This window comes from Bombus pyrosoma, linkage group LG14 (assembly GCF_014825855.1).
Source record: "Bombus pyrosoma isolate SC7728 linkage group LG14, ASM1482585v1, whole genome shotgun sequence".
NCBI lineage: Eukaryota > Metazoa > Arthropoda > Insecta > Hymenoptera > Apidae > Bombus > Bombus pyrosoma.
In genome coordinates, this window is record NC_057783.1 from 6,270,640 (window position 1) to 6,294,037 (window position 23,398).

At 31.8% G+C, this 23,398-nt stretch overlaps 4 protein-coding genes and 1 long non-coding RNA gene across 13 annotated transcripts in view; 3 read left to right on the plus strand and 2 right to left on the minus strand.

The window, feature by feature from the left end:
* Nucleotides 1-1,378: 1,378 nt before the first annotated feature.
* On the plus strand, nucleotides 1,379-18,524 carry LOC122575190. 4 transcript variants are annotated; one of them, XM_043743813.1, is made up of 8 exons: nucleotides 10,001-10,141; nucleotides 10,222-10,471; nucleotides 11,127-11,443; nucleotides 15,479-15,549; nucleotides 15,789-16,047; nucleotides 16,523-16,651; nucleotides 16,741-17,017; nucleotides 17,112-18,524. In XM_043743813.1, the coding sequence occupies exons 3-8, from the start codon at nucleotides 11,250-11,252 to the stop codon at nucleotides 18,090-18,092; spliced, it is 1,911 nt and encodes a 636-aa protein (XP_043599748.1). In that variant the 5' UTR covers nucleotides 10,001-10,141; nucleotides 10,222-10,471; nucleotides 11,127-11,249; the 3' UTR covers nucleotides 18,093-18,524. The 4 variants fall into 4 exon arrangements, with proteins under 4 accessions (XP_043599746.1, XP_043599750.1, XP_043599749.1 ...); XM_043743811.1 differs by lacking the exons at nucleotides 10,001-10,141; nucleotides 10,222-10,471 and adding an exon at nucleotides 1,379-1,580; XM_043743815.1 differs by lacking the exons at nucleotides 10,001-10,141; nucleotides 10,222-10,471 and adding an exon at nucleotides 1,903-2,035.
* LOC122575194 lies at nucleotides 8,111-15,472 on the minus strand. Of its 4 annotated transcripts, none has more exons than XR_006319356.1 (3): nucleotides 14,456-15,472; nucleotides 10,441-10,717; nucleotides 8,111-10,033 (listed from the first exon to the last, which is right to left on the minus strand). It is a non-coding gene; the product is annotated as an uncharacterized LOC122575194 (long non-coding RNA). The 4 variants fall into 4 exon arrangements; XR_006319355.1 differs by lacking the exon at nucleotides 14,456-15,472 and adding an exon at nucleotides 10,801-11,120; XR_006319357.1 differs by lacking the exon at nucleotides 14,456-15,472 and having other exon boundaries at nucleotides 8,111-8,726; nucleotides 10,441-11,120.
* Nucleotides 18,525-18,745: 221 nt separating the features above from the next.
* On the minus strand, nucleotides 18,746-21,281 carry LOC122575191 (HEAT repeat-containing protein 3). Its single transcript, XM_043743816.1, has 6 exons — nucleotides 20,933-21,281; nucleotides 20,598-20,858; nucleotides 19,580-20,517; nucleotides 19,215-19,497; nucleotides 18,977-19,150; nucleotides 18,746-18,890 (listed from the first exon to the last, which is right to left on the minus strand). The coding sequence occupies exons 1-6, from the start codon at nucleotides 21,074-21,076 to the stop codon at nucleotides 18,780-18,782; spliced, it is 1,911 nt and encodes a 636-aa protein (XP_043599751.1). The 5' UTR covers nucleotides 21,077-21,281; the 3' UTR covers nucleotides 18,746-18,779.
* A 394-nt stretch (nucleotides 21,282-21,675) lies between these two features.
* LOC122575189 (piwi-like protein Siwi) overlaps nucleotides 21,676-23,398 on the plus strand; it is a 7,655-nt gene continuing 5,932 nt past the window's right edge. The window contains exon 1 of one of the 3 annotated variants that reach the window (XM_043743808.1): nucleotides 21,676-21,788. The gene's annotated coding sequence lies outside the window, so the exon portion shown is untranslated. Of the gene's footprint in view, nucleotides 21,789-22,132; nucleotides 22,369-23,398 lie in introns of those variants that run through there. The other 2 variants (XM_043743810.1, XM_043743809.1) reach the window with 2 other exon arrangements.
* Nucleotides 22,228-23,398, plus strand: LOC122574991 (RNA polymerase II degradation factor 1-like; the record flags this gene model as incomplete). The annotated part of the gene is made up of 2 exons (XM_043743291.1): nucleotides 22,228-22,604; nucleotides 22,828-23,398. A coding segment is annotated over exon 2 (549 nt), but the record flags the coding sequence as incomplete, so codon positions are not given.

The following is a 23,398-nucleotide window of genomic DNA, read 5'->3' on the forward strand; positions in this document are numbered from 1 at the left end:
CAAAAGCAAACTGCTTTTTGATAAAGTGTATCTTATCACATTGATTCGATATCATCCGTGGAGAATTCAATCGAGGTGGAGTACAAGAGATAAAGCTAGTGTTTCCTCTATCCTTTAAATTATGATAGGACAAAGAACGTTGTTTGAGATGTATATCTTTATTACTCCTTTGCGCAGAGTGAATCTACTATTAAAGGTAATGGTGACAGAACATTATTATTGTCTTGTTGAGCGTTGTAATAAGTCCTCGCCGGCAGAAAAAGATGGGAGGTTTTGAAATATGAATGCTGTTGTTACTGGCTGCAAACAGCTTCTCTCTTACAAGGTACATTTTCTTATTTGCCTTTTTATTATTAGCGATGCAATCTTTTTATTACGTAGAATCAGAGATGTTACGTTATCGTCATTGATGAAAATACATACGCTGGTCGTCCAGCGAAACACGATATCATATTTATTTGCGTTAGTATATTTTCCTCTTTTTCCTATTTATCGACGCGATAACCGATGACTGAGAAAGATTAGCTCGATCCTTGGCTTCTGTGCTATCAATGTTAACATTGCAATTGTGAACGAAACCTCTGCTATAATAAACTAGATTCTCAGTTGAAATTTCATTTAAAAGTAAATTACATATTTTCTAAATAATGCAGTCGCTTGATTAAAGGAAGTGCATATAAAGAAACACGGACATTGATTTTAAAAAGTTCTTGTTATATTACTATAATTGCATATCTAGTTTTGTTAAAATAATTCATTAAGTAATTTGAAATTAATCAGTGACTGATATAAGGAAGTCTCATTGCATTAGTAAAGCAATTTCTTCAAAAAAGATAGGACCTTTAGAATGAGCTTTACCTACGTACCGCATTTTTTCTCCTACGACTTTCTATGCACGTTCCATTAACGCCTACGTAAACAGTAAGCCTGTAATAGTAATACATGCATTCAATTAGCATTAGTCAGCATGCGTATTTATTATTACAATGATTTATGATATGAAATAATGTATTTCTTAAACAATAGCAAAAATTGAAGGAAAAATTTCAATTTTATAAAATCTGCATTATTCAATCAAGTTTCTTTTTATTATTAAAGGGCGATATGAAATGCCATACATTACACATATATAGTGTTTAGACTAGTTCGAAATACAATATTAAAATTAGTAAAATTGTATTTGCAAAAAGCAAATGCAAACTAATACAATTACTGTTTTTGCATTGCTTACATTTAAATTAGGCGCGAATGTGCTGACCAATCACTCGTGTAGGATGCAGAATACGCGGAAAGGCGCGAAGTTTGCCGCGCGGTTCGAAAGTGCGCGAAGTTTGTCGAACAACTCCGACCGCGTTGCAGTTCGCCACAGTCGCCCGGCGAACTCCAACGTGATTTGACGGTTTTGTGTTGCTTGTGAATTGTGTTCCATGCTGTGGTGCTATTTGTGTGTACTCTCATTTTAGTTGTCCAAATCAGTGTCTAAAACAGTGTGTATTAATTTCATATAGAAGCTGGACCAGCTGAGTCGAAACTAAGAACACCTGTCTCACTTTAACACCTCGCCACCTAAACCTACTTACGTAAGTCCTTCAACTATGATCATGTTTTAAGTATCATATAGTAATTGTTACATCTTTTGAGATATTGTTATTCAAAGGAATTTTTTATTGTCTGTAAAAATTCAAGAAACAAGTATCGATGATTGAACCGTTACTCGCGCGCTGCGTTACAATCGATAGTTCGATCGAATTGTTTTTAATCGCAATAGAGACTCGTGTTCAGTGTGACAGTTCGTACTTATTCATTCTTTCTTAAATGTTATCGAATGTAAGTAAGTCGAAGTTAAAGCAAAATTAATATTAATATACATGTATATAGCGATAGTGTAAAGACAAGAAGAAATTCAACGAATCAATGAAACGCAGCTAGCGTAAAGGATTTGATTGTTGCGTTGATGTGTCACGACATATGTATTTCTCCAAGTGGATACGTTTCGCGATAAAAACGCTTATCATGGCGTCGCTCTTTAATCTCGGTATGTAAATCTTCACGCTTCGAATCTATAAACGATATCGAATATCATAAAGATAATAGAAAAAACTTTTGAACAACCGTGACGAAATTATGAAGTACGTAATAAGATTTATGTATTTCAACAACGAATTTGTTTTGTCTTTGTATAACTAGACTACCTATTTTTATAAAAATTTATATTTCCATAAACTTAATTAAATAAATGAAATTTTAATGGAAATGCTGAATATTATACCATTATAATAGCTATTGTACCTGTAATAAATACAGTACTGATTATTACAATGAATACTGTATCTGTTTTGGATATTATATGCATTTTTGCAATTTTAAATTTTTTATAAATGCATAAAAATCCGTAGTCCACTTATAATGGGTTAATAAATAATAAATAAAATAATAATAATAACAATCAACGAATTTTTATTAGGCACGAATATTACAAGGTTGATGTTTGAAGGTTTTAAGTAGACAAAGGTATACGACGTCTTAACCGCTTTTTCCTTTTCTTTTTTTTCGTTATGCATGCATAATACGTGACCACTATAGCATAACGTGTAACTGATGCACGATTATTTCGAGTTACGATTCACTGACCTACATGACGTATGTAATTTAGCTGGCCAGATTTCGGGTTCCGTTGATCTTACGACCTTTTTCGTTCGAGCGATCGATTTCTCACATTATGTTCGATTGGCTCGCGCGCAAACACCGCTCGGTAAGCGTTATTTTTATCTTGATGATTATTGCTGTATTTTTTGCGATTACCACTGTCAACCGGAAGCGCATATAACATAAACGCTTAAAATTCTATTGTGGTAACCACTAAACATTTTTTTACTTTTTTTTTAGCGTTTGTTTATTAATTTAATCTTTGGTTGGTATTACGAGTTGAAAATTTAAATTAATTCTTTTATTTGATGTTTATATACTCGTAAATGTGCGTTTTAGTTCTAGTTTTTATTTTATTTCAAAATTTACCCATCAATGTAATATTATTAATTTAGGATTTAAAAAATATGTATATAAAAATATAAAATTCTGGTTTAGGTAACCCGTATAGTGTTCTAAATTGTTCTAATTTTCATTTGTACAGGATATCTGTGCAGCAATCGTATAAATTTTGGAAAATATTGGAAACTAACCTTAAAAAAATCGCACAATATAGCATGACAGACAGAAGATTATTCAATGAATGACTGGAAAAATAAAGTACTATGTAATATAATATGAAACAAGACGTTACTAATTGTAGCCGCTTTTTTTTTATCACACAAAAACGATGACTTTTAAAAAATTATCTTTCATACACAATCGCACATATCTTTCAGAAAGTCTATAACATTATTCTTATTTTTACAAATAGATATAGTGAGAATCACATAAGATAGAAAAAAGATTTATAATAGAGACCTAAGTATATAACAAAAGGTACTTAATTATTTACAGTAATTATATAGATTATAATAGCTCGTTATAAAAAATTAATACAAGTCTCGTAATATTATAAACATTAGAAAAATTAATTAATTCTCTTTCAATTTTTCTTAATCTTTGTATTTGCGAGGATTATTTTTGTTATGCGTTATAAATATCATACAAATCAGTGCAAATCAATTGACTATTTGGCGCTAAAGACAAAGAATTTGCAAATTGTGAACAATTTTAACACTTGAACGGCGTGTCTTTATTACCTGAAAATCATTCTGCGTTAAATATCGCGATTCATTGAACGACAACTTATTCCTCGAAAGACGATCCAGATATAGTTTTTCTTTCCTTTTTCACCAGTTTTATAGTACTTGTTCGTGTTTGTCAGTAATTATGAAAATATCGATTGGTACTTCCGTGCATTACTTGGAAGTGGAATCGTAAAATCTACGGGCTATGCTATCCTTAAACGTGTTCCTTGCAATATTTCGTGGTAACCGGTGCCATGAGCTCGAGTCACGGATGTCAGAGATTCTCAACTATCAACGATTACTTTCTTTTTCCTCCTATGAAATGTTTGATACTGTAAAACCATTCTATTCTCTATCATCAATTCCGTATATTCAATTTTCTAAAATTATTATGTAACATATTGAGATGCTAATATTATCTTCATTTTTAGGCAAAGAACAGAATGGTTGTGTGGAAGAGATTAAGAAATTCAAATGTTCCTGAAGAAAAATAATATGGAGAGAACTCAGTTTATTTCAAGAATATTAGAAGTTTGATTCCTTGGAAAATGAGGACCTTGTTCACATGTAAAAATAGGAACCTAATAGATCTGTTCGAAGGAGGTCGTGAACAAGGTTTAGAGTGTCCAAACAATCTTCTAAAAAAACGTATTTTATCGATTCCAGTAGCAGCTTACATTCGTAAATGGGGAAGGCCACGTGACTCGATTTTAGAGTCAGTAAAAATGCAAAAGAGTATTCAAGGTTTCGAACAGAAACAGAAGCTTAATTTCGTAAGACATGGAGATAAGTTTTTCTTTTAAAAAAGTGTTCGAGGTCCTTTCTTCGTATTTATGTAGCTTCTCTGTGTTGATTTAGATATCTTGTTAAAAGATATGACGTAGATTTCTATCCTTTTTCAGCGAAAGGTTTTTCGATCAGATTCTACAGAATTATTTTCGCAATATTGACATTGTAACTACATCGAAGTATTTTTAAATGATAAATGATAAAAAATGCTTGAGTCAAGTTAATGTGTCGTATATAAGCGTATTGAAATGTTATCATAAAACGTTAAGATTCTTCTATAATAATTTTACGCTATGAGGAGAGCTACAGACAGGACAAATCTACCATTAACCGAGCTTTCTATTTAGTATAGGTTAGAAGAATTTCGAATTTTAGAATATCTAAACAATTTTATCTTATGAGTCCTTTTTCTAAAAAGCTGCACAATTATTTTTTACTTTCAACTCTCATTTTACTTTCTTATTCAGAGCTCTGTTATCTCTGTATTTCTCGATTATATAATCGTTTTATATATCATATAAAGATAATAAAAATAGATTAATACATTTACTGTGAACACCTATATAAAGATTCTTTCGGGAAGAAATAATCTCAGATCTTAAAACCTATAGCTGTGAGCTAACTATAATTTGTAACAGAAAGTGGCGACGAAAGATATAAAAGAGAAAAACGGTGGAACGATCTGATGAATTTTCTTTACTTTAGAAAGTGCAAGTTTCCTCTGATGGTTAGATTTTCGTGATAGCGAGCTGTGGAAATCGTAGTATTGTACGTTTCGCGATTCGTTTGTGGCGATTTAAAATGGAGATGCTTTTTCTAGATCTACTAATGGCCGTATCTGACAGTTTAATTCGCGATCATTTCAAGAGTTCCCCCGTTTTAAGCGGAAGGGCAACTTGGACAAAGTCAAGTTAATTTGTGACTAATTTACATCGAATCTTAACGCTAACTCATCTTACGCTCTCACATTCTTGACATTGCTCTCTACGCTCAACCTCATTTTTGAATCTACATTCAGTTATTTCTTGTAATTTGAAGATCTAATCAAAATTTAATTCGAATGACGAACTTTACTTCCATTACTTGTAAGTTCGCTCATTTTGATAGTTCTATATCGTTTTTATATGTATACAGACTTCTTAAGGATGTAAGATATAAAATTATTTTTGATGGAATTTGAAATGTATCAAATTCTTTGATTCTTCTAGATTATGTCATTCAATAGACATTTTACTGTAGTTTTGTTAGTGGACTTTTTTGTATTTGTTTATATCTGATTAGCTTTTAAATTATTAAAGCTAATATAGAAATATATATTTCTATATTTTTCTTGTATCTCCAATTATTTCTTAGATTATTACTTAGATTATAAAAGAAGGGATCTATTTAATTTAAGAAAAGCAATGCCTTTTTATGAAGTTCATTTTATGGAATTATCTGTTTCAGTGTAATTCACGTGGATCTGAATAGGATTTGTTATGAAAGCAGAACGCATTCGGTAGAAATACCTTCTGCACACCTCAGAAATTTACATGGAATCAGTGTACGATCAGACATTGACAAAACGCTGTTCCAGTTACGTGACACGCGAAGCTGAAATTCTGATCGATAAATCTCGACCGTAGTTATCCCACTATATTTATACTAGTCATTAAGTTTCATGAGTAATATAACGAGCCGTTTCTTATATCAGTATTACTAGTAATATTCACCATGATTAAATTTGAAAGAAAAAGATTGTTTCATCCCTCAGAGCAATTTAAAATTTTGAAAAGCACAGTTCTCTTTAGGTGTACCATTTATTAAATGGTCTCGACCGATCGTCCGAGATTCCAAAAATACTTGGCTGAATTTTATAGTGTCTGTGCTGCTCGGAGAAAGTCAAAGTACCGTCTCCTCTTCTGTGATACCACAAAATCCTCCAAAACCGATCTCTTTTCCTCTTTTTTTACGTCTCATTCCTTAACACGTTCGCTATTGACGTACATGATAGTTGGATTTTTCCCTTTTTAACAAAATTTGTCAGACAATTAAATAAAGCATTGGGCTGCACGTTAGAATAGTCAGCGTCAGACTGTGAATATTCATGAAAATTTATATTTTTTGAGTATGATTGAAGAAAGGAAGCCCTGTATGAATACTTTATAACATTTTTATTTTTTAGATTTTCCATGATTGCATAAGTACCCGCGGTTTAGTTATTATTACTTTTGGTGAAAAAGTCATATACAATAATAAAGAGTCATATATTTTAGTAAATACAGTAAATGAGTTAACGAGATAAATTAAGAATGATTCTGCAATTATTTTCCACCTCTGTGTACGATTCTGAAATTATTGTCCACTTTTGAATCAGTGGAATATTTTGATCTGAAAATGTTACAGTCTGAAAAATTCATGAAGTTACGTTGATTCCTCAGAATTTTCTTATTTCTTGTATTTAAGATTCTTGGTTGAGTTTTAGTATTTTTCTGTTGATAGATACTGTATGCTGTAAGCAGTAAGGAGAATGGAGTTGCTAATTCGCCTACAAGGAGATGTTCCGCGAGTTTCTTACTAGGAAGTGCATGATATTTTTGTACTGGTGGCATTTGAGTCGTAGATAATGCGTGAAGGTGCAAATGAACTGACTGTGTAAGATCGTCCATGGTTTCTTTTGTGTATTATATAAGCTTGAAGAGTTTAAAGTGCTCAATGTATCTTTAGAATTAAAAATATTGGGATTTGTAAGTCTCAGACTTGAAAATTTAGGGCTGAGAATCTTGGAAATCACATATTTTGAATAATTTAGAATCTATAGATTTGAAAACTCAAGGTTTAGGTTTATTAGAAGAATACAAAAAGATGAAACCTTTATAGGCTTGAAATTGAGAGATTTGGAGTTAAGAAAAATGAAAATTATTCTTCTTGTCACTTTGTTGCTGTTTATATTTTAAGAATAGCTAGCTAGACCTGACAAGGTAAATAAGCTTTTCTAAAGTTAAAAATAGATTGATGATTTAAACGATATCAATACTGTTTCTTCAAGTGATAATGAAGGCAAGTAATTAACTATACATATACAACGTTCAAATGTTGTCGCGACTGCTTCTGCCTGTGATGCTTGTGAATGTCGACATGACAGTATATTACGATGAACAAAAATTCGATAAATAATGAAACATATCACATATGACAAAATATATCCCTGATATTTTATAATTGATATTTGTTTTTAGATACATGGTAACTTAAAATTAAAAATACTATACTTATAGCTTTGCCATACTTTTAAACCCAGCATTTACAAACTCGAAACTTCAAAATCTTAGATCTATAGGTGGTAAATTTCTAAATTATAAATATAATAAATTCAAATTCTGAAACAATATATATCAGAGAAGGAACATTTACACCGGCGTACCATTTATCAGCTATTAGTAAGGCTGTTTAAAAAATGAAAACATTTTCTGTGTTTCATCATAGTCATTCTCTCGTGTGAAACAGTTTGTTCAATTAGCAAACTGCACCGGCCTTCGGTGCAATTAGTATTATATGTGCGAACAAAAATTTTCTATGAAAACAAAGAAACCGTTATTGTGCCACAGTTTAAAAAGAGTTCAACATTTGACGAGAAGATCTTTATTAATCTTACACTTGCGCCGTTAATTTGTATTTAAATTAAAACAACAGGTTGCAATAAATTCAGATTACTTGAAAGTGAATGCCATAATTCTTCGTTGGAGATTGTTTGACCACGTTTCTGACGCAAGTCCATCAACGAGCTCCAGATCAGAAATGAACAGCGACTGCAATGAGCTAATTGAACTAATTGCGTTCGTTAGTCGTTGTTCGTGAGTATTCACGTGATATTTACCCCGTATCTTCTTCTGAAATCGTTCCTTGCCGATATTATTCGAGAAGGATGCGCGATTTGTGGTGCAGGTCTGCCTCTGCTTGGGAAACCGTATGAGTCGAATGATTATTCATGATGGAAAAGTTTTTATTTCATGCTGAGAAGGTAACCAGACTGCAAATGAAATATGATTGTATCTCGTTATACAATATGTCTATCATACTTTAATTCATTTATTTATGTTTCTTTTTCTACGTACTCCTTTAGTTCTATTAGAGAAATTTTGTTTAATTAAATTCATTTATTTATTTAGAGAATATCTCGATTTGCTGAAGAAGTAAAATTTTAGGTCGTACGGAGAGACGAATGACAATCTTTCGATATTTCTGGAAAAAGTTGGAACATCTTAGGACTGGAGGAAATTGAAATATAGAATTAAAGAAAATTTAGATTATTTTGGTACACTATGTATTATTATTAGACCACGGATGTTTATGCATTTTGATATTGCTATGAATGTAACTAAACAAATGGAACCTACATAGAAATTTGTTCTATCCGCCAAATATTACAGCGAACGCTTTACTTTGGATATTTTACGTACTTGCATTTTGTATAAATATTTTTACATTTTTAAATTTCTCATAAGTGCACAAACATCCATAGTCTACCTATTTGATTAGTAGTAAAGTAGGAAAACATTATAGTAGAAAAAATTCAATTTAAATGACAGTCACAGAAACGAAAGAAGTCTTTGAGTGATGTTTCCAGTGTTGTTTCAACATCTGTTTCCTACCTTTCTTTTCGAAAGTTCTTTTATTTCTCACGCCATTAAATTCACAGAATAGAAAAGCTAGGAATATCGTTCCGTCGACATAAGCGAAGAACAAACGATCCCAGGGTAGTAAGTCACGTAATTCAACGCAAAGTAAAGAAAGAACACGCAAATAATGAAATTATGCTCGCCTGTGGTAATTAAGATGCATCATCGGGCAGGCCGGATTACGTAAACTTTGCTACATTCTCTATTTTCGTAATGTAGGATTAGACGGCTGGTTAACTGGGTTAACGTAACAGATGCTGTACATTATCCAAATCAATAAGAATGTATGATCGCTGGAATAGAGAAATTTTCACAGAACGAAATGACCAAGTAATAAGTTCATTTACGTTTTTCTTTTGTTTTTAACACGTATAACGCTACGCTGATCATCGGTGGCTCGTGTTTTACTATATTTTCAAAATGCATAAGTATAAATATAATGGATTTTTTTAGGTAAACGCATTCCATAATAGCTTAACACACTTTTAACATTTTAAAAAATTCCTATCCTCCATTGAAACTAATTTCATATTCTAATTCCTTTAGTGGTATACTTTAATAAGTCAAAACAGATGTTAATTCTTTTTAGCGTTACAAATCTTGTTTTTCCTTCCGTTAACCGAATAAACGACAGATGTGTGGATATGCCAGTTCAATAGTAATTAACCCAGGACTTGGTTCTGTAACCATTACTACTCAATAATGGTCAATTGGTTCGATTTAAATCGACAATTGGCATGCCCGAGCAACTCGGTCTCTAAATCATTTCCCTCTTATCCATCTTCGTTGACAGATGTCTTAGTCTCCTCAGGTTGTCTTTTTCAGTTCAGCATCGAAATCCATAGAATTCACATTTTACTTGGTACCATGCTGGAATTTGTTACTTTCGGTAGATAATACAGTGATAACAGAGCAATGGCTTCAAGATAGAAGATGTTTATATAACAAGATAAATAAAAATACAAATTTCCTCCTAAGGTATCTTAAATTAAGGCCGTGAGGAAGCGAAGATTTCTTTAATATAAAGAACGATAATCTTTATGTAATAATTTTTCCAGATGAGCTATAGAAGAAGGAAGATATTTTTACTAGAATCTTATAAAATGAATAATAGGAAGAGGAGGTTCGATAATTTCCTTCAAATAATGAAGAATAGTCGTGAAGAAAACATCACTCTTTAAAGAATTATGGATACTTTTATTATGAAGAATAATGAGAATTCAATTATTGATAAGTCGATCTGTAATGGAAGTTTGCGTAAAATAAGTTCAACTTACTGTGGCCGTTTATACATATTCCCGGAATCAGGTCTGCGTAATATGTTAAAAATAAATCTGGACTTTATTCACGATGCGCGATGTTTTCGGTGCTGTTACTAGATTAAATTGCTCCTGCTGTTTGACAGTTACTCTCTCCATAATTATAACTGTATCGTTTAATATGCTAATGCAGTTACCACCTATTCTGGCAGAGATCGCTTGATAAGATCATTGACTTTCCAAGAAGAATATTACTCATTCTTAGGAAATTTTTTATCATCTCGATTAGTTTTATCTGAAAAACACAAACATTCTGATAATTAAGAGGGAACTGGAACATTTATCTGTTTTTCTACCATCTTAATTCCCTTTAATCACCATTCGTAATTCATCGAAAATTCTTGAAGCAACTAAAATGCTCGCTATTGTCCTTTTTATTTTTTAAAATTTATTCGTATCAATTCTTTTTTATTTCACTTCACATTCCACTGATAAAGATTTTAAAGTGATTGAAATTGGCCACTATTATCTCTTTCATTTCCCTAGTCAATTTTTCTTTACTTCCTACAAATTGTTCCCCAAAAATGTTCATTGTACCAAAGAGATAGAATCATAATTTTGTCCGTACAGTATCGCATTTTCAGTCTCGGAGAAGTGCACACGGCGTTCAAATAAAAATAACCAGGTTTGTCTTATATTTTTAGGCGAACGAAGTCGGGAACGAGAGGATGACGAGAAATCGGTGAATCCCGTTGCGACGTCGCGACAATTTCACACTATCAATTGAGACAAAACCCGAAAGCCTGCAAAGGAAAACGCGGTGAATCATGTCGCAATCGAGACGTCCTAGCATTTCCATCCACGATTATCCGGAACATTTGAATCCGTTCAGCGATGACATCACCAATGCGCAGCCTTACTTTTATCACGATGGGAAGACCAAGGACTCAAAACACAAGTTCTGGACATTTGGTAGAAGCAGGAAGAAAAGGTCGAATAGCTTCTCCATCAAAGGCACATGGTACTATTACGTTTTACTTCTACCATGGCATGGTTAAAAAATTCTTTGCTTGAAACACTAGAAATATCTGGCTATTCTTTTCTTCATATTTCTTTATTATATCTTGAAAAGAATAGCTGAAGAATAATCTGCTATTATTTGAAACAAACAATGTTGTATCATTGTTGTGCTTGAACCTTCACTTTTGAAATTCATGAAAGTTCAAAATGATTCAGCTGGTCTTTCTGGTAAGTTACTTTCGTTTCTAAGAATAAATTAACAAAATTTATTGTTAATAAAATATAAAAAATCTGCATTTATATGGAAGACATAGAATAGAATGAACTTTTGGAAGAGAAAAGTGATGCAAAGGTAGAACTGACACTGGTGACTCTTCCTTAATAATAAGATTCTATTTCTAGACGTTATGTATAATAATATCATTTTATATATGGCGAGATATCTGTTTAATTCGAAAGTTGCATCATATGTTGCAGATTTTTAATGAAGTGGACTCGCCAAAAAAGAAAATTCCAGTAGAATTTCAACGATCCTGCGTTATTTATTAGAACTCTACTTTTGAAATAGTGCGTGGAGTTCAAATATAAATTGGGAAAGGTTCGGCCAGAAGTTTATTGAACTTGAACTTAGCATCGCAAACGAAATTCACGCGTGAATCGTATGCGGTTAGATATCTGCATTTGGCTGTCATCCAAAGAACATAAATAAGAAGGAATCTAACGTAGTAGACTAGACAATCGACGTCAGGTTGTTTTCCGTCCAAAAGGTCTTTACAATTTCTATTTGAGGCTACAATCGACGCACATTTCCTGCGTAATTTCATGCTCGCAAATTGTTCATTAAGTTTTTTCTCGTTCACAACAGCTTTCCTTTGCTTGAAAAACATTCTCTAGTCTTTATGAGTTTTTATAATTTCTCTTTATAGTTCGTGGAAACTGAAATGTCGAGTTTACTTAGCAAGGCAATTTTATCTAAATTATCACAAAAGAAGTATAGCTAATTATAAAGTGATTTTATAATTTAGAGATTTATATAGCCAGTTTAGATGAAATGAAATTTTCCAAAGGAAGACTCTTTGATAAATGTAATTGATATTATTTTAGTATCAGTGTTATAAATACGTATCAATGAGACTTGTTACTTTTATCAGATGCAGGATAATCTAACTGAAGCTTAAAATAATAGTACGTTGAACTTTGAAGTGCAAATTTATTTTAAAGCTTGATAGAAAGGAATGGAAAGTTCAATTTTTCTTACGCGTTTTACGTATAATGTAGTTTACGACATCGCGTGGAAAATTCAGTATCCTATCGAGGCCATCGATCTCCTGCAATTTTTCTTAAATTAAGCCAATATTACCCAGCGTTATTATCTTAATTTCACTTTTATGAAATCCACTACAGCATTAGATATCGATCTAGTGTGCTTTTTCTGGACTTTATTAATCTGTATTCTTGATCTAATCTAATTTTATGGCCCAGGCTACAGCCTAAAGAAAGATTAATACGCTTTTTAAAATTAATTTGAAATATATTTAGATATAAATTTCTTTTTCAGGAGGAGATCGAGTTATTCCTATAAATATCATATGTGAGAAAATTCATTTGGAAATTTTTCTTACTGAAAATTCAAAATCAAAGAGTTTATGTCACTAAAGGATCAAAACTGTCATTTTTTTAAATCCTGATTAGAATTTTTTATTGTCAGAAGACCAAAATGAAGCTCAGTTCATCATCAAAGAATTAAAATTAACACACATCATTTTTGATCACAACTTCCGTTTCGTTCAAAAGCAAACAACCGACATAATTTTCTAAATGAAGTTAAGACGTTATTAAACACACATATTGGATATTACATATCGATATTTGGTCAATTTATCCCTACAAAAAGGTCGAGAAAAGATGCGTCACAAAACCTATAAATCATCCGAAGGATAGTTTGCTGGTGACCCACAGAAACTTAGATAGTGGTATGGAACAACTTTTGTACGTAAGCTATTAATCATTTAGCGGACAGACGTCAGCAATTATATGCTCAAGTAATGAACCATGAAACGCTGTCAGTTATAATATCGATTTTTCTACTTTCTTCCAATGGCATATTAGTTTTTCCTTCGATACATTCAATGCTTTTCTTTATAGGCTTATTCGCTTGGAATTTGCATGGAATATTTTGAATAAAAACCCGGCTTTAATTTGCGAAGCGGTGCCTCCTCTTATTTTCATTAGAAAGAAAGAGTTCCGGTCTGATTGCTGATTAAAATTAGCTGAAATTTTAAATATCAGCGTTGTTGCTGATAAGTTGCCATTAATATTGAGATCTTCAATAGTTTCAATATCTTTTGCTTTAATAGATACACTCATTTCCTTCTCTTTTTCATTCACGAGAAAAGTTGCTTTATATTAATGTCCTCAATTCATGCTGGAGTTAAATACAAGGAATATTTGAAGTTTCAGAAAAATGGTTTATACTTTTATATACATTTATACATAGTCTCATATAAATCTATATCGATTAAATTCTTATTCATTCGAATTGAACGTTACTATGTAATAAACAGAAATTCCTGGCATTCTCTAGATATAGGAACCGAAAGAAAATCTTATCCGTCGACTTTCGTAATCTGTCATACCAAAGTTGCTGAAGCGTTTCTTTGACCATGAATCAGTCTTTGAGTTTATCTTAGCGAAGAAACAAAGCATAGAGAACGAATATCTTTATATACCTACATAACAATTTCTTTCTGTTATATCATATTCAAATTATAACTGAAGGAGAACCTGAAACAAAATATTCGATTTGATGTTCGTCTTAAAATTCATCTGTGGGAGCCAGCAAAGATTTAGATTACGTTATCCCATCAAGAACCAAACAAATAAATAAGGATATAATTTAATAAGTTATGAAATTGAAGGAATAATATATTTAAGATTTAAAATACGTGACTGAATTCAAATTTTCAAAACATTCACTTACAATACTATGATTTTCAGTTCATAGTTGCAATACCTGAGTGTTGAAATCGCTAAATGATATGACGTTGCTGTTATAGACACAGGAAGTACAAGAAGAAAAGATCAAGAAACGGCACTTAAATTTGTTGGTCGTCATCGTCGTAGTGAATGTACACACCTCTTAACATTTACGACACTGATATTCTCAGCGTTGAATAAAATAAGAAAATGATATTCTTGACGTCAGCTCATTATACGTATGACAACGCTTTAACTCGATAGTTTACTATTCGTCGTGGACTTGAGACGTTGATTGACAAGTTGATGATGCTAGTCTATTTTATGCCTTACTTCATAACTATCCTTGTACTAGTTTGATTGCGATTATTGTACAAATATATTTATTGCGAAAGTGGTTCACGGATGTCAGAACGAGGATTTGTAATTAGAAATCGTAGAAATTGTGATTCATAATATATAATAATAATAGTTATTAGAGAAGAAATCTATCTTCTGAGGAAGTAGATACAAAAGCAAGTCAGAATGTTATAAGATTAATTTAAATATTAAGATAATTTGTCGACACTTCTTTTTCATTGAAAATCTTGTTATCAACGTTGTTTGTTAAGTATGAGAATATTAGCAGAGATTAGAAACTGTCCAACCTCCTAGTAGTTATCGTTTGTAATTAATATGTAATCGAAATTATATGTTGTTAAATGGAGGAAAAATTGCTAGAACTGGTAGATCTTCGTTAAATTTAATCCATCCTGATTAAGCGAAAAGAATAATTGCGGTCTGAGTTTTGAAATTTTTAATTGAGGGTAATTGCGAGATGTGTAGTTTAAGGAGGTGTCCTGAATTAGAATGTTCTAAAACAGCGTCTTTTTGTGATTTTTTTTTTTAGAATAATGATAAGAGCATAGTAACGTGAAAAGGGTCTCATCTCGTTATACAGCATAGAAATGTGACATAAATCTCTTAATACGTTTGAATATAAAGTACGATACGCGCCGCGAGTACTAATGGTTGTAAATCTGTTTATTTCATTACATTAGTCTGCATTGTTTGCTTTCAGGAACGGGCTATTTGGCAAGCGGAAAGACGACAAGTTGGAAGCTCAGGAAAAGAGGTCCGCGATTACCACAGGTTGCTATCAAAACTCATATCATTAAAGAAGAAAATGCAAAATAAAATTAACAAATTATAAATTAAAATGCTATAATAAAAGTGTTAAACCATAACAAGTTTCTAAAAAACGACTTCATGAATGGTACTATAGTGTCTTAGGAGGTTTATACAAGATTGCCATTGTAATTTCAATGAAATATTATTTCTATTTTTTCTCAAAATATACTTTCCTAATTTTAATACTCAATTTTTAACAGTTTCGTCCACTTATAAAAGAGAACCATGTATCAAACCGATACCTGTACCGCAGCGTGTACCGACAAAAGATCAACAGGAATTCGATGAAGCTCTTGGTACTTTAGCCAGAAGAAGAAAATACACTTTAGATAATTCCTCATCGAGATACAGTTCGAGCTTGACTGTTAATGGTGATCCTGCGAGACTCTATGACGGCAGTCCGCAGGAAACCACCACATCCATTATGGGTGATCTCACACCGAAACCACCAGCTCGAAGGTGAACATGTTTTACGTTGTCATATACTATTTTTAATATGCCTCTAAATTCCATTGTCATTTTATAGAAAGTTTCTTTGAGCTAAATTTTATATTTATTATTTGTATACATTGCTTAAAATAAATTAGTATATCGCTACTATGACTCTCGCTTCTGTTGCTTCAACTAAATGAACAGAAACGAGGAAGTTCTATCGGTTTTAAAGATAAAAACTGTTCCGTTTTCTGGTAGCCATTGTTTGTAATTAATAACTGGTCGAAGTTGAATGAAGTTAAAATGTTGTATATTTATCGGGAATATTCTGTAACTGATAGATCTCTGGTAAAATTTAATCAATCTTTATTGGATGGAAGAAGTAATTATTGTCTCATTTTTTAAATTCTTAATTCGGAATAATTTCAGGATATGTGATTGATATTGATAAAAATTGACTACATGACATTAGCATACATATTAATGAAATTTTTGGACGTAGGTTTGGTCAGACAAGTCCAAAGCCGACAGACAAACTACCAGCGTTAAATTTCGAGAACGAATGTCCAAGGGAAAACGGAAGTGTGACTCTCCGCGAAAAAGTGCAGGAAAGAACACCTGTTCCCCCTTTGTAAGAGTATAAATCTAATACTATATTACATTATAATTATTGAACCGATGAAAATGATTTATTACATTAAATGTATTTAATTTTGTTAGGCGAAGATTCGGTAACAGGTCGTCACAAAGGATGAACGCGAATACTTTGGATTCAGAGGAGGAAGCGAGTCGATCGGGCGATGTAACGATTTGCGACGAGAATGAGAATGTACCCGGGGATTACATGTTTAAAAGATATTCTCAGGATGCGGTTAGAAAGTCGAATCTTTCGATAAACAGCTGCGTTTCTGTCGGAAGTACGATGAGCACGCACGGTCGTAAAAAACGAAGAGCGCCGCAACCTCCACGACGACCAGAGAATATGGAAACAAACGAAGTAAGCCAGTAAATCTTCCAAAGAAGGGAATCATTTAGAGAAGAATTTATTAGAACATTATTAAAATCCTTATCTTTCGTTGCATGTTTTGTAGAAGGTTCCTGAAGAGGCTAACATAGAACTACAGATAGTGGAACCGATGGACATAGCGAGGGCTACTGAAAACATAGATGATCTGACAAAAAAGAGTAAGGATTTAGACGAGAAACTTAGCGAAGTGAAAGAAAAATCGGAAGTGTCGATTCCGAAAGGCGCACAACCATCCGAAGAAGCTGCAACAAAAAATAGTTCGACAAAAGTTGTGGAAATTAATACAGAGATACTAAATGAAGAGAACACTTGCACTGAGAAAGAACCAAAAGATGTTGTAGAAATAGAGATAACAGAACGAAAAAGCCCGACTTCAGAGGATCAAAAGATTCCGCAGAAAGAAGACTTTAAGAAACCTGTTACGAAGGATGGGGAAGAAATTCAAGTTGAGTATCGCAGAGCTTCTCAGGAAAATATAGAAATAATTAAAGACATTGACCAAGTGAATTCATTGTCAGAGTTAGATAATGTCTGTCTGCGAAGGAAGAGTTCTTCTAGTTCGTTGTCCAGAAGCAGCAGTTTCTCTGTGAAAGATGAGATAGAGAAAATCGAAAAGCAAATAAAGGCATTAGAAACGAAAAATGCTTCTAATGACTCGTCGGATGAGAGGAATAATTTGCAGGAAAATGTGAGACATTCGATTCAGGAGAACCGTAGGCATTTCTTCCAAAATATGGTGGATAACGAGAATGACAAAGGTGCAATTAAGATAGAGTTTAAAGAATTGCCGAGGGAACAGAAAGACATTCACGTGGTGAGACTAAACGGCTCGCCTGTTCCTACAATAGCGCCTAGAGAGCCAGTAAAAGTTATTGAGCTTCACATTTCTGAGCCCATAAGACAAAAACCGGAGATTCTTGAAGATGTGAATCCGATTCCAAAACCCAGAAGGCACAGTGCTTTGACTCGGAACGATTCTCAACCTACCATAACTTCAAATGAAACTAGAAGGAACCTCGAACCGACAAGAGGGAAGTCGTTTTAAAGTTTGTATTTTGAACGGTAAATTCTTGTAGGGAATTGTGCAATCTTTTCAGTCTCTAAATTAAACAGAAGAATATGTATCTCTGTTGATCTTAGTCGATATATATCTTCAAAGACTGTATAAACATTGTGTACACATGTGCCTTTATTTAATGCTTTAAAATATTTTCTGACTGTTTGAAGTATCTTTAGGTATGTCTTAGGTGTAACTGTCACATGAAATCTGGTTTCTAGACAGCTATAGGATAGGATTATTTTTGCAATGTTTCTTAAGCGGAGTATGTTATTCTTCGAGATACTTCAAAAGGTTACACATATTTGGAGCCTTATTATTACAGAGAAGAAGCCTTGATAAATTATGTGATCATAACTATTTCTTGTTTATTTAACAGTTTTGTTATTTATTGATGTGGAATAAAGTCTGAAAACTATACCAGGTCTGTGCTATTCCTTCTCTACGAGAAACGCATGTTGATAATTTTATTTAAGGATTCAGAATTTTTTGCCTCTATTTCTATGATTGATTTTTCTCGAGGATGATGAAATTTAATCACTGGTTGATTCGAGATAGAGAAAGCTTTTATTGTTACAAATTGTAAATATTAATTTAGTACATTAATGTACTAGTATATATAATTTACAAAACGATGTTAATGTATAAAAAATAGGAAACAAAACAAAAAGGCTTCTAAAGATCTCGGATTCTTTTTTCTTTGTACCTTATGAACCTCATGATATTTGTATTCACTGTAGACACTATTGCAACATTGTCTCCTAAATTTTTCCTTTGTTGTCTCATCTATAAATAAAATATAATTGTAACAACGAATTCAAGATGTGTGAATTCTATAGTTTTAAATATTCAAGTTGAAAGCAGAATCGCACCTTGTTCTTAAAAAATGGTGCCAGGACGTGTAATTTTTCTACTAATTTAATTTCACTTGCTAACTGATCGCTATCGTCTTCTGCATATATATCCATTATTGTATCTAAGGATTCTGCCATGACCCAAACCGACATCTCCGTCTTACAAATGTCCAATAAAAACGTAGACACGTGCTGAAAAAATATTAATGTAAGAGATCATTTATTGTTTAACCCAATAGAAATCTATTAATCTTACCTTAATTAACTCGTGAGCTTCGGCAGTATCATTGTTCACTAAAATCAAAGCTAAAGTACCTAATGTTCGTATCAAATTCACGCGGACGTTCGTATTTGGACATTGACGCTCTCCGTTTATCATTGGTTGAACGTCAGCCAGTGTTAACCGATTAAAAATGTTTGCATTTTCTTTTGATAGCCTTTGAATAGCTGCTCTCATAGCTGCTGTAGCAGACTCTAATAATTCAATATCGTTTGGGCTTGTATCTTTGAAGACAACTGTTCCAATGTCCATCCACATTCTAATCTTAAAAAGAGCACAAATTAAATAATTTTATTCCAACAATTTGGCTATTGTTTGTTATTAAATTTTGGGTATTATACCTATATATATTTTCCGTACCACCAAGTACATCGGCTTCTAAACTTGATATCAAGTTATTTAAACATAAATAAGCTGTACATTTTAGTTTATGAACTTGTTTTAAGATGTCCTTTCCTTCATTATTTTGTTGTAATATTTCTATTGTATCTTCATCCACAAATCTAGTTTTATCCCATACTTTACTTACAATGTTACAAGTATTAAATACTTCCATTACTTCTAGCGGGAGAGAGAAGATTTTGTATAATTTATTATCCATACAAACATCATCTATATCTCCAGTCTCACAATCTGAATCTTCCAAATCAGATTCATTCTCATTTTCTTGATCTTCTGAACATAAGTTGGCTAAAATCTCTAGTGCTTGTTGCTGTGCACCAAAAATCCTTCGGTTTTCTTGTACCTTCTTCTTTGCACTGCTTGAAAAAGCATTTTTTTCATGAGGTAAAATTGAAGTCAAATTGGATAATAACTGTTTACAATCAATAGAAAGTGTATTAGAAAGTACATTTATCACTTCGCATACTACAATTATAGAATTATTTTCTGTATAATTAGTCAGATTAATCAATAAACCGCTTAGGGCAGTTTTAAAACATACTACTTCAGAAATAGTAGTATCCTTTATTTCTGTGTTTAACAGCTGAATAAGCATATTTTCACAGCTCTGAAGCTTTCTAACAGCAATAGGATTATTTTCTGATAAAGATAATAAACATTGCATTGTAACTGTTGCAATTTCTATGCCATAGGAAGTGATATCAAAAAATCTTGTCAGGATAGAAACAATATCATCTTTGTTACAACATTTTATAGCAAATTCACTGTGTTCGCATAGCGTCCATAGTAATGTGACTGCTTGGATAAAAGCTTCCCTTTCATCAGTTGTCTTGCCTTTCCCATTATGATCAACTTTTGGTTGCCAATTTGTATAATACTACAAATTATATAAAAAACATTAGTCCGTATTATAGAAAAGAATAAAATGGAAAGAAATAAACATTCTTTTAAACTTACTTGCGTCAACAAAGTACACAATGGAGTCATAATATCATCTCTCAATAAACTTGTATGTGCTTCTGTTTTTCCATTATTTGCTACATACCTTAAAGCACTCGCACTACAAGCTCTTACAAGTACATTCTTATCGACAAGTAGTGGACCAACTAATTTAGCAATTTCACTCTTTGCAATCTGCACAGCAAGTGCTGAATTGCATGACATCAATTCAATTGCTTGCAATCCGGATAATTTTTCCTCCACATTAACAGACTTTATCTGTAACATTAATAAATTCACAGTTAATTTTATATATTAAAAAAATGGAGCAGTAATATCTTATGTAAGATAACCTGTTCGTATACTCTCTGTAGAGCACGTTCCCGATCTTCGTTCGTAACATTTTCAATCTCTTCACTTTCAAAATCCTTGACAGAAACAAGTCCTGTAGGATTCTGCTTATGGGGTCTACTTCTTTGTCTCTTTTGTTTTCCCATTTTTTACTAATATATTCTTATTAATATACAAATGATACAAATTATTTATAGGTTAAGTTTGTTAAAAATGAATTTTAGTTCTATTTTTATCTCTCCTTTCATTCGATAATTTCACCAGAAACGAAAGAAAATTTTAATTATTTTGTTTCTTATGATTGGTTATGTTATCAAAATGTCTCATTGGTATAGTGAATTTCATGAACGAATAGAATATCTATACTTTTTGAACATATATTTATGTCGATGTTTTTAAAGTAAAGTAGCAAGAAATTACCCATAATTCTTTTGGCTTTTATGTGAGACATGCGCATTGAGCAGTTACATTCACGTATCAAAATATGCAAATAAGAACAAATTTTTTAAAAGGTTATATTATCATAAAATAAATGTCTACATAGTATCTTTAATAAAAAATACATACTAGAATTGTTCTTTCGTAACCACCGTCTTTAAATTTCTATGGAATTCAATTCTTATAGTAATGTAGAAAAATAAGAGAATATCCAAAAAATGTTTTACTTGTTACAGTACTGTACAGATTTAGGATTTCAATTTCTATCTTAGCACGCATGCGTTACTTACAATTTGGTTTCGTTAGGTCAAGTTCGTATATTTTGTGTGTTTTCCAACATCGACTCTGCAGTTTTCGGTTTAATTACGTGTTAATTAAATTATCCGGTAGCCGATTTTTTTTCTAAATTCGTCGTATAGCGTAAGATATTTTTTTTATAATTAATTCAACACTTTATTAATATTTTTTGCTGAAATTACCGACTTCCTAAACGTTAGTTTATAAAGACTTAATAGTTGCAATACCGACGTTAAATATTTTCAAATATTTTCAGCTTTCTGAATACAATTTAGCGTATTTATTTAAATAAATTTAGAGAAATCATATGACAAATATATTTTACAAGATTACAATTATACAATCATAATTATTACGTTATTTAGTTACAAGATTTAATTAGTAGATTTAATTACAAAATTCAGTTAGTAGATTTAATTACAAGATTTAGTTAATAAATTTAGTTTCATTTGTATATTGATACAATATTAAAATTTAGACAATTTCTCATTAGTTCGTTTAATTGTTTATTGCCAATTTCATTTTCATTTCAATTATTTTATAATAATTTAATTGCAATGTATCATTTGTTTTGAATTAGAAGATATTTTTTATATATAGATTTACGCGACCCCGTTGCCGCCAATATGCCGGTGTTGCTTTGTTGCGGCTTTTGTTTGTAACATTTTTTACTTATCTTTATTGCAAAATACTATATGTGTACGTAAGTTCTATATTGATTATATTCAGTGAAATTGATATATCGCTTTTTTTTTATTATTATCTTGGTCGAGTATCAGAAGTTTTGGTTTCGGTTCTTATTTAACCTTGAAGTACTATTGAATGTATAAACTTAAACATGTATATTTGAATTATTTTTCTAAGTTCGTGTTTTGAACTTTTGGGATAACAATATCGTTTTCATAATTTAGAAATGAAACATTCATTCAGAGAAAAGTTGTAGGTTTTTAATAAAAATATTTGTCTCTTATTAATATTAATAATTGAAAAATTAATTTGCTTTTATAATATTGCATTTGTGATATATGTAAAATAAGCGTCTTTTTTATTCATCACAACATTAATAAAAGATAGACTTTTTTATTACAATGATATAGACTTATTCTTTTTTTTTCTAAATAAATTTCTATTTTCTTGTTATAAAGGAGAAAATTTAAAAAAGTGTTTAAAGGTTAAATTCAATCATGGGTGATAAGGGTGATAAGGGTCATGAACAAGGAACAGATCAAGATGAAAGAAGCAAAGGTTCTGAAACACCTGTGCCGATGTATCAAGTGTTTCCAAAAGAGAAAGCTCCATATACAGTTCAAGAAGCACTAAACATAAAACCTCTAGAATACGACAAACCCCTAACTACTAGTGATATTAAGTTAAAGAATATGGTACCTGATGTTGATGTTCGAACTCAATCTCCTCTGAAAATGTTCTTTGATGAAGATCCTAACTATAGACCTCCAAGTGTTTCTCAACTTGAACCTGAATCTGAATTTGAATTTGAATTGCGACATGGATCTCCTGCTCAGGATAAGCACGTGATATTCACTGAGTCACAACTTCAATTTCAACCTCAACTTCAATATCCATATCAACATCCACCCCAATATCAACCTCAACTTCCATATTCATATTCACCTGTACAGCAACCTCAACCTCTATATCCATATCCACCTCAACCTCCATCTCAACCTCCATCTCAATCTCCATCTCAACCTCCTTCTGAACCTCCATCTCAA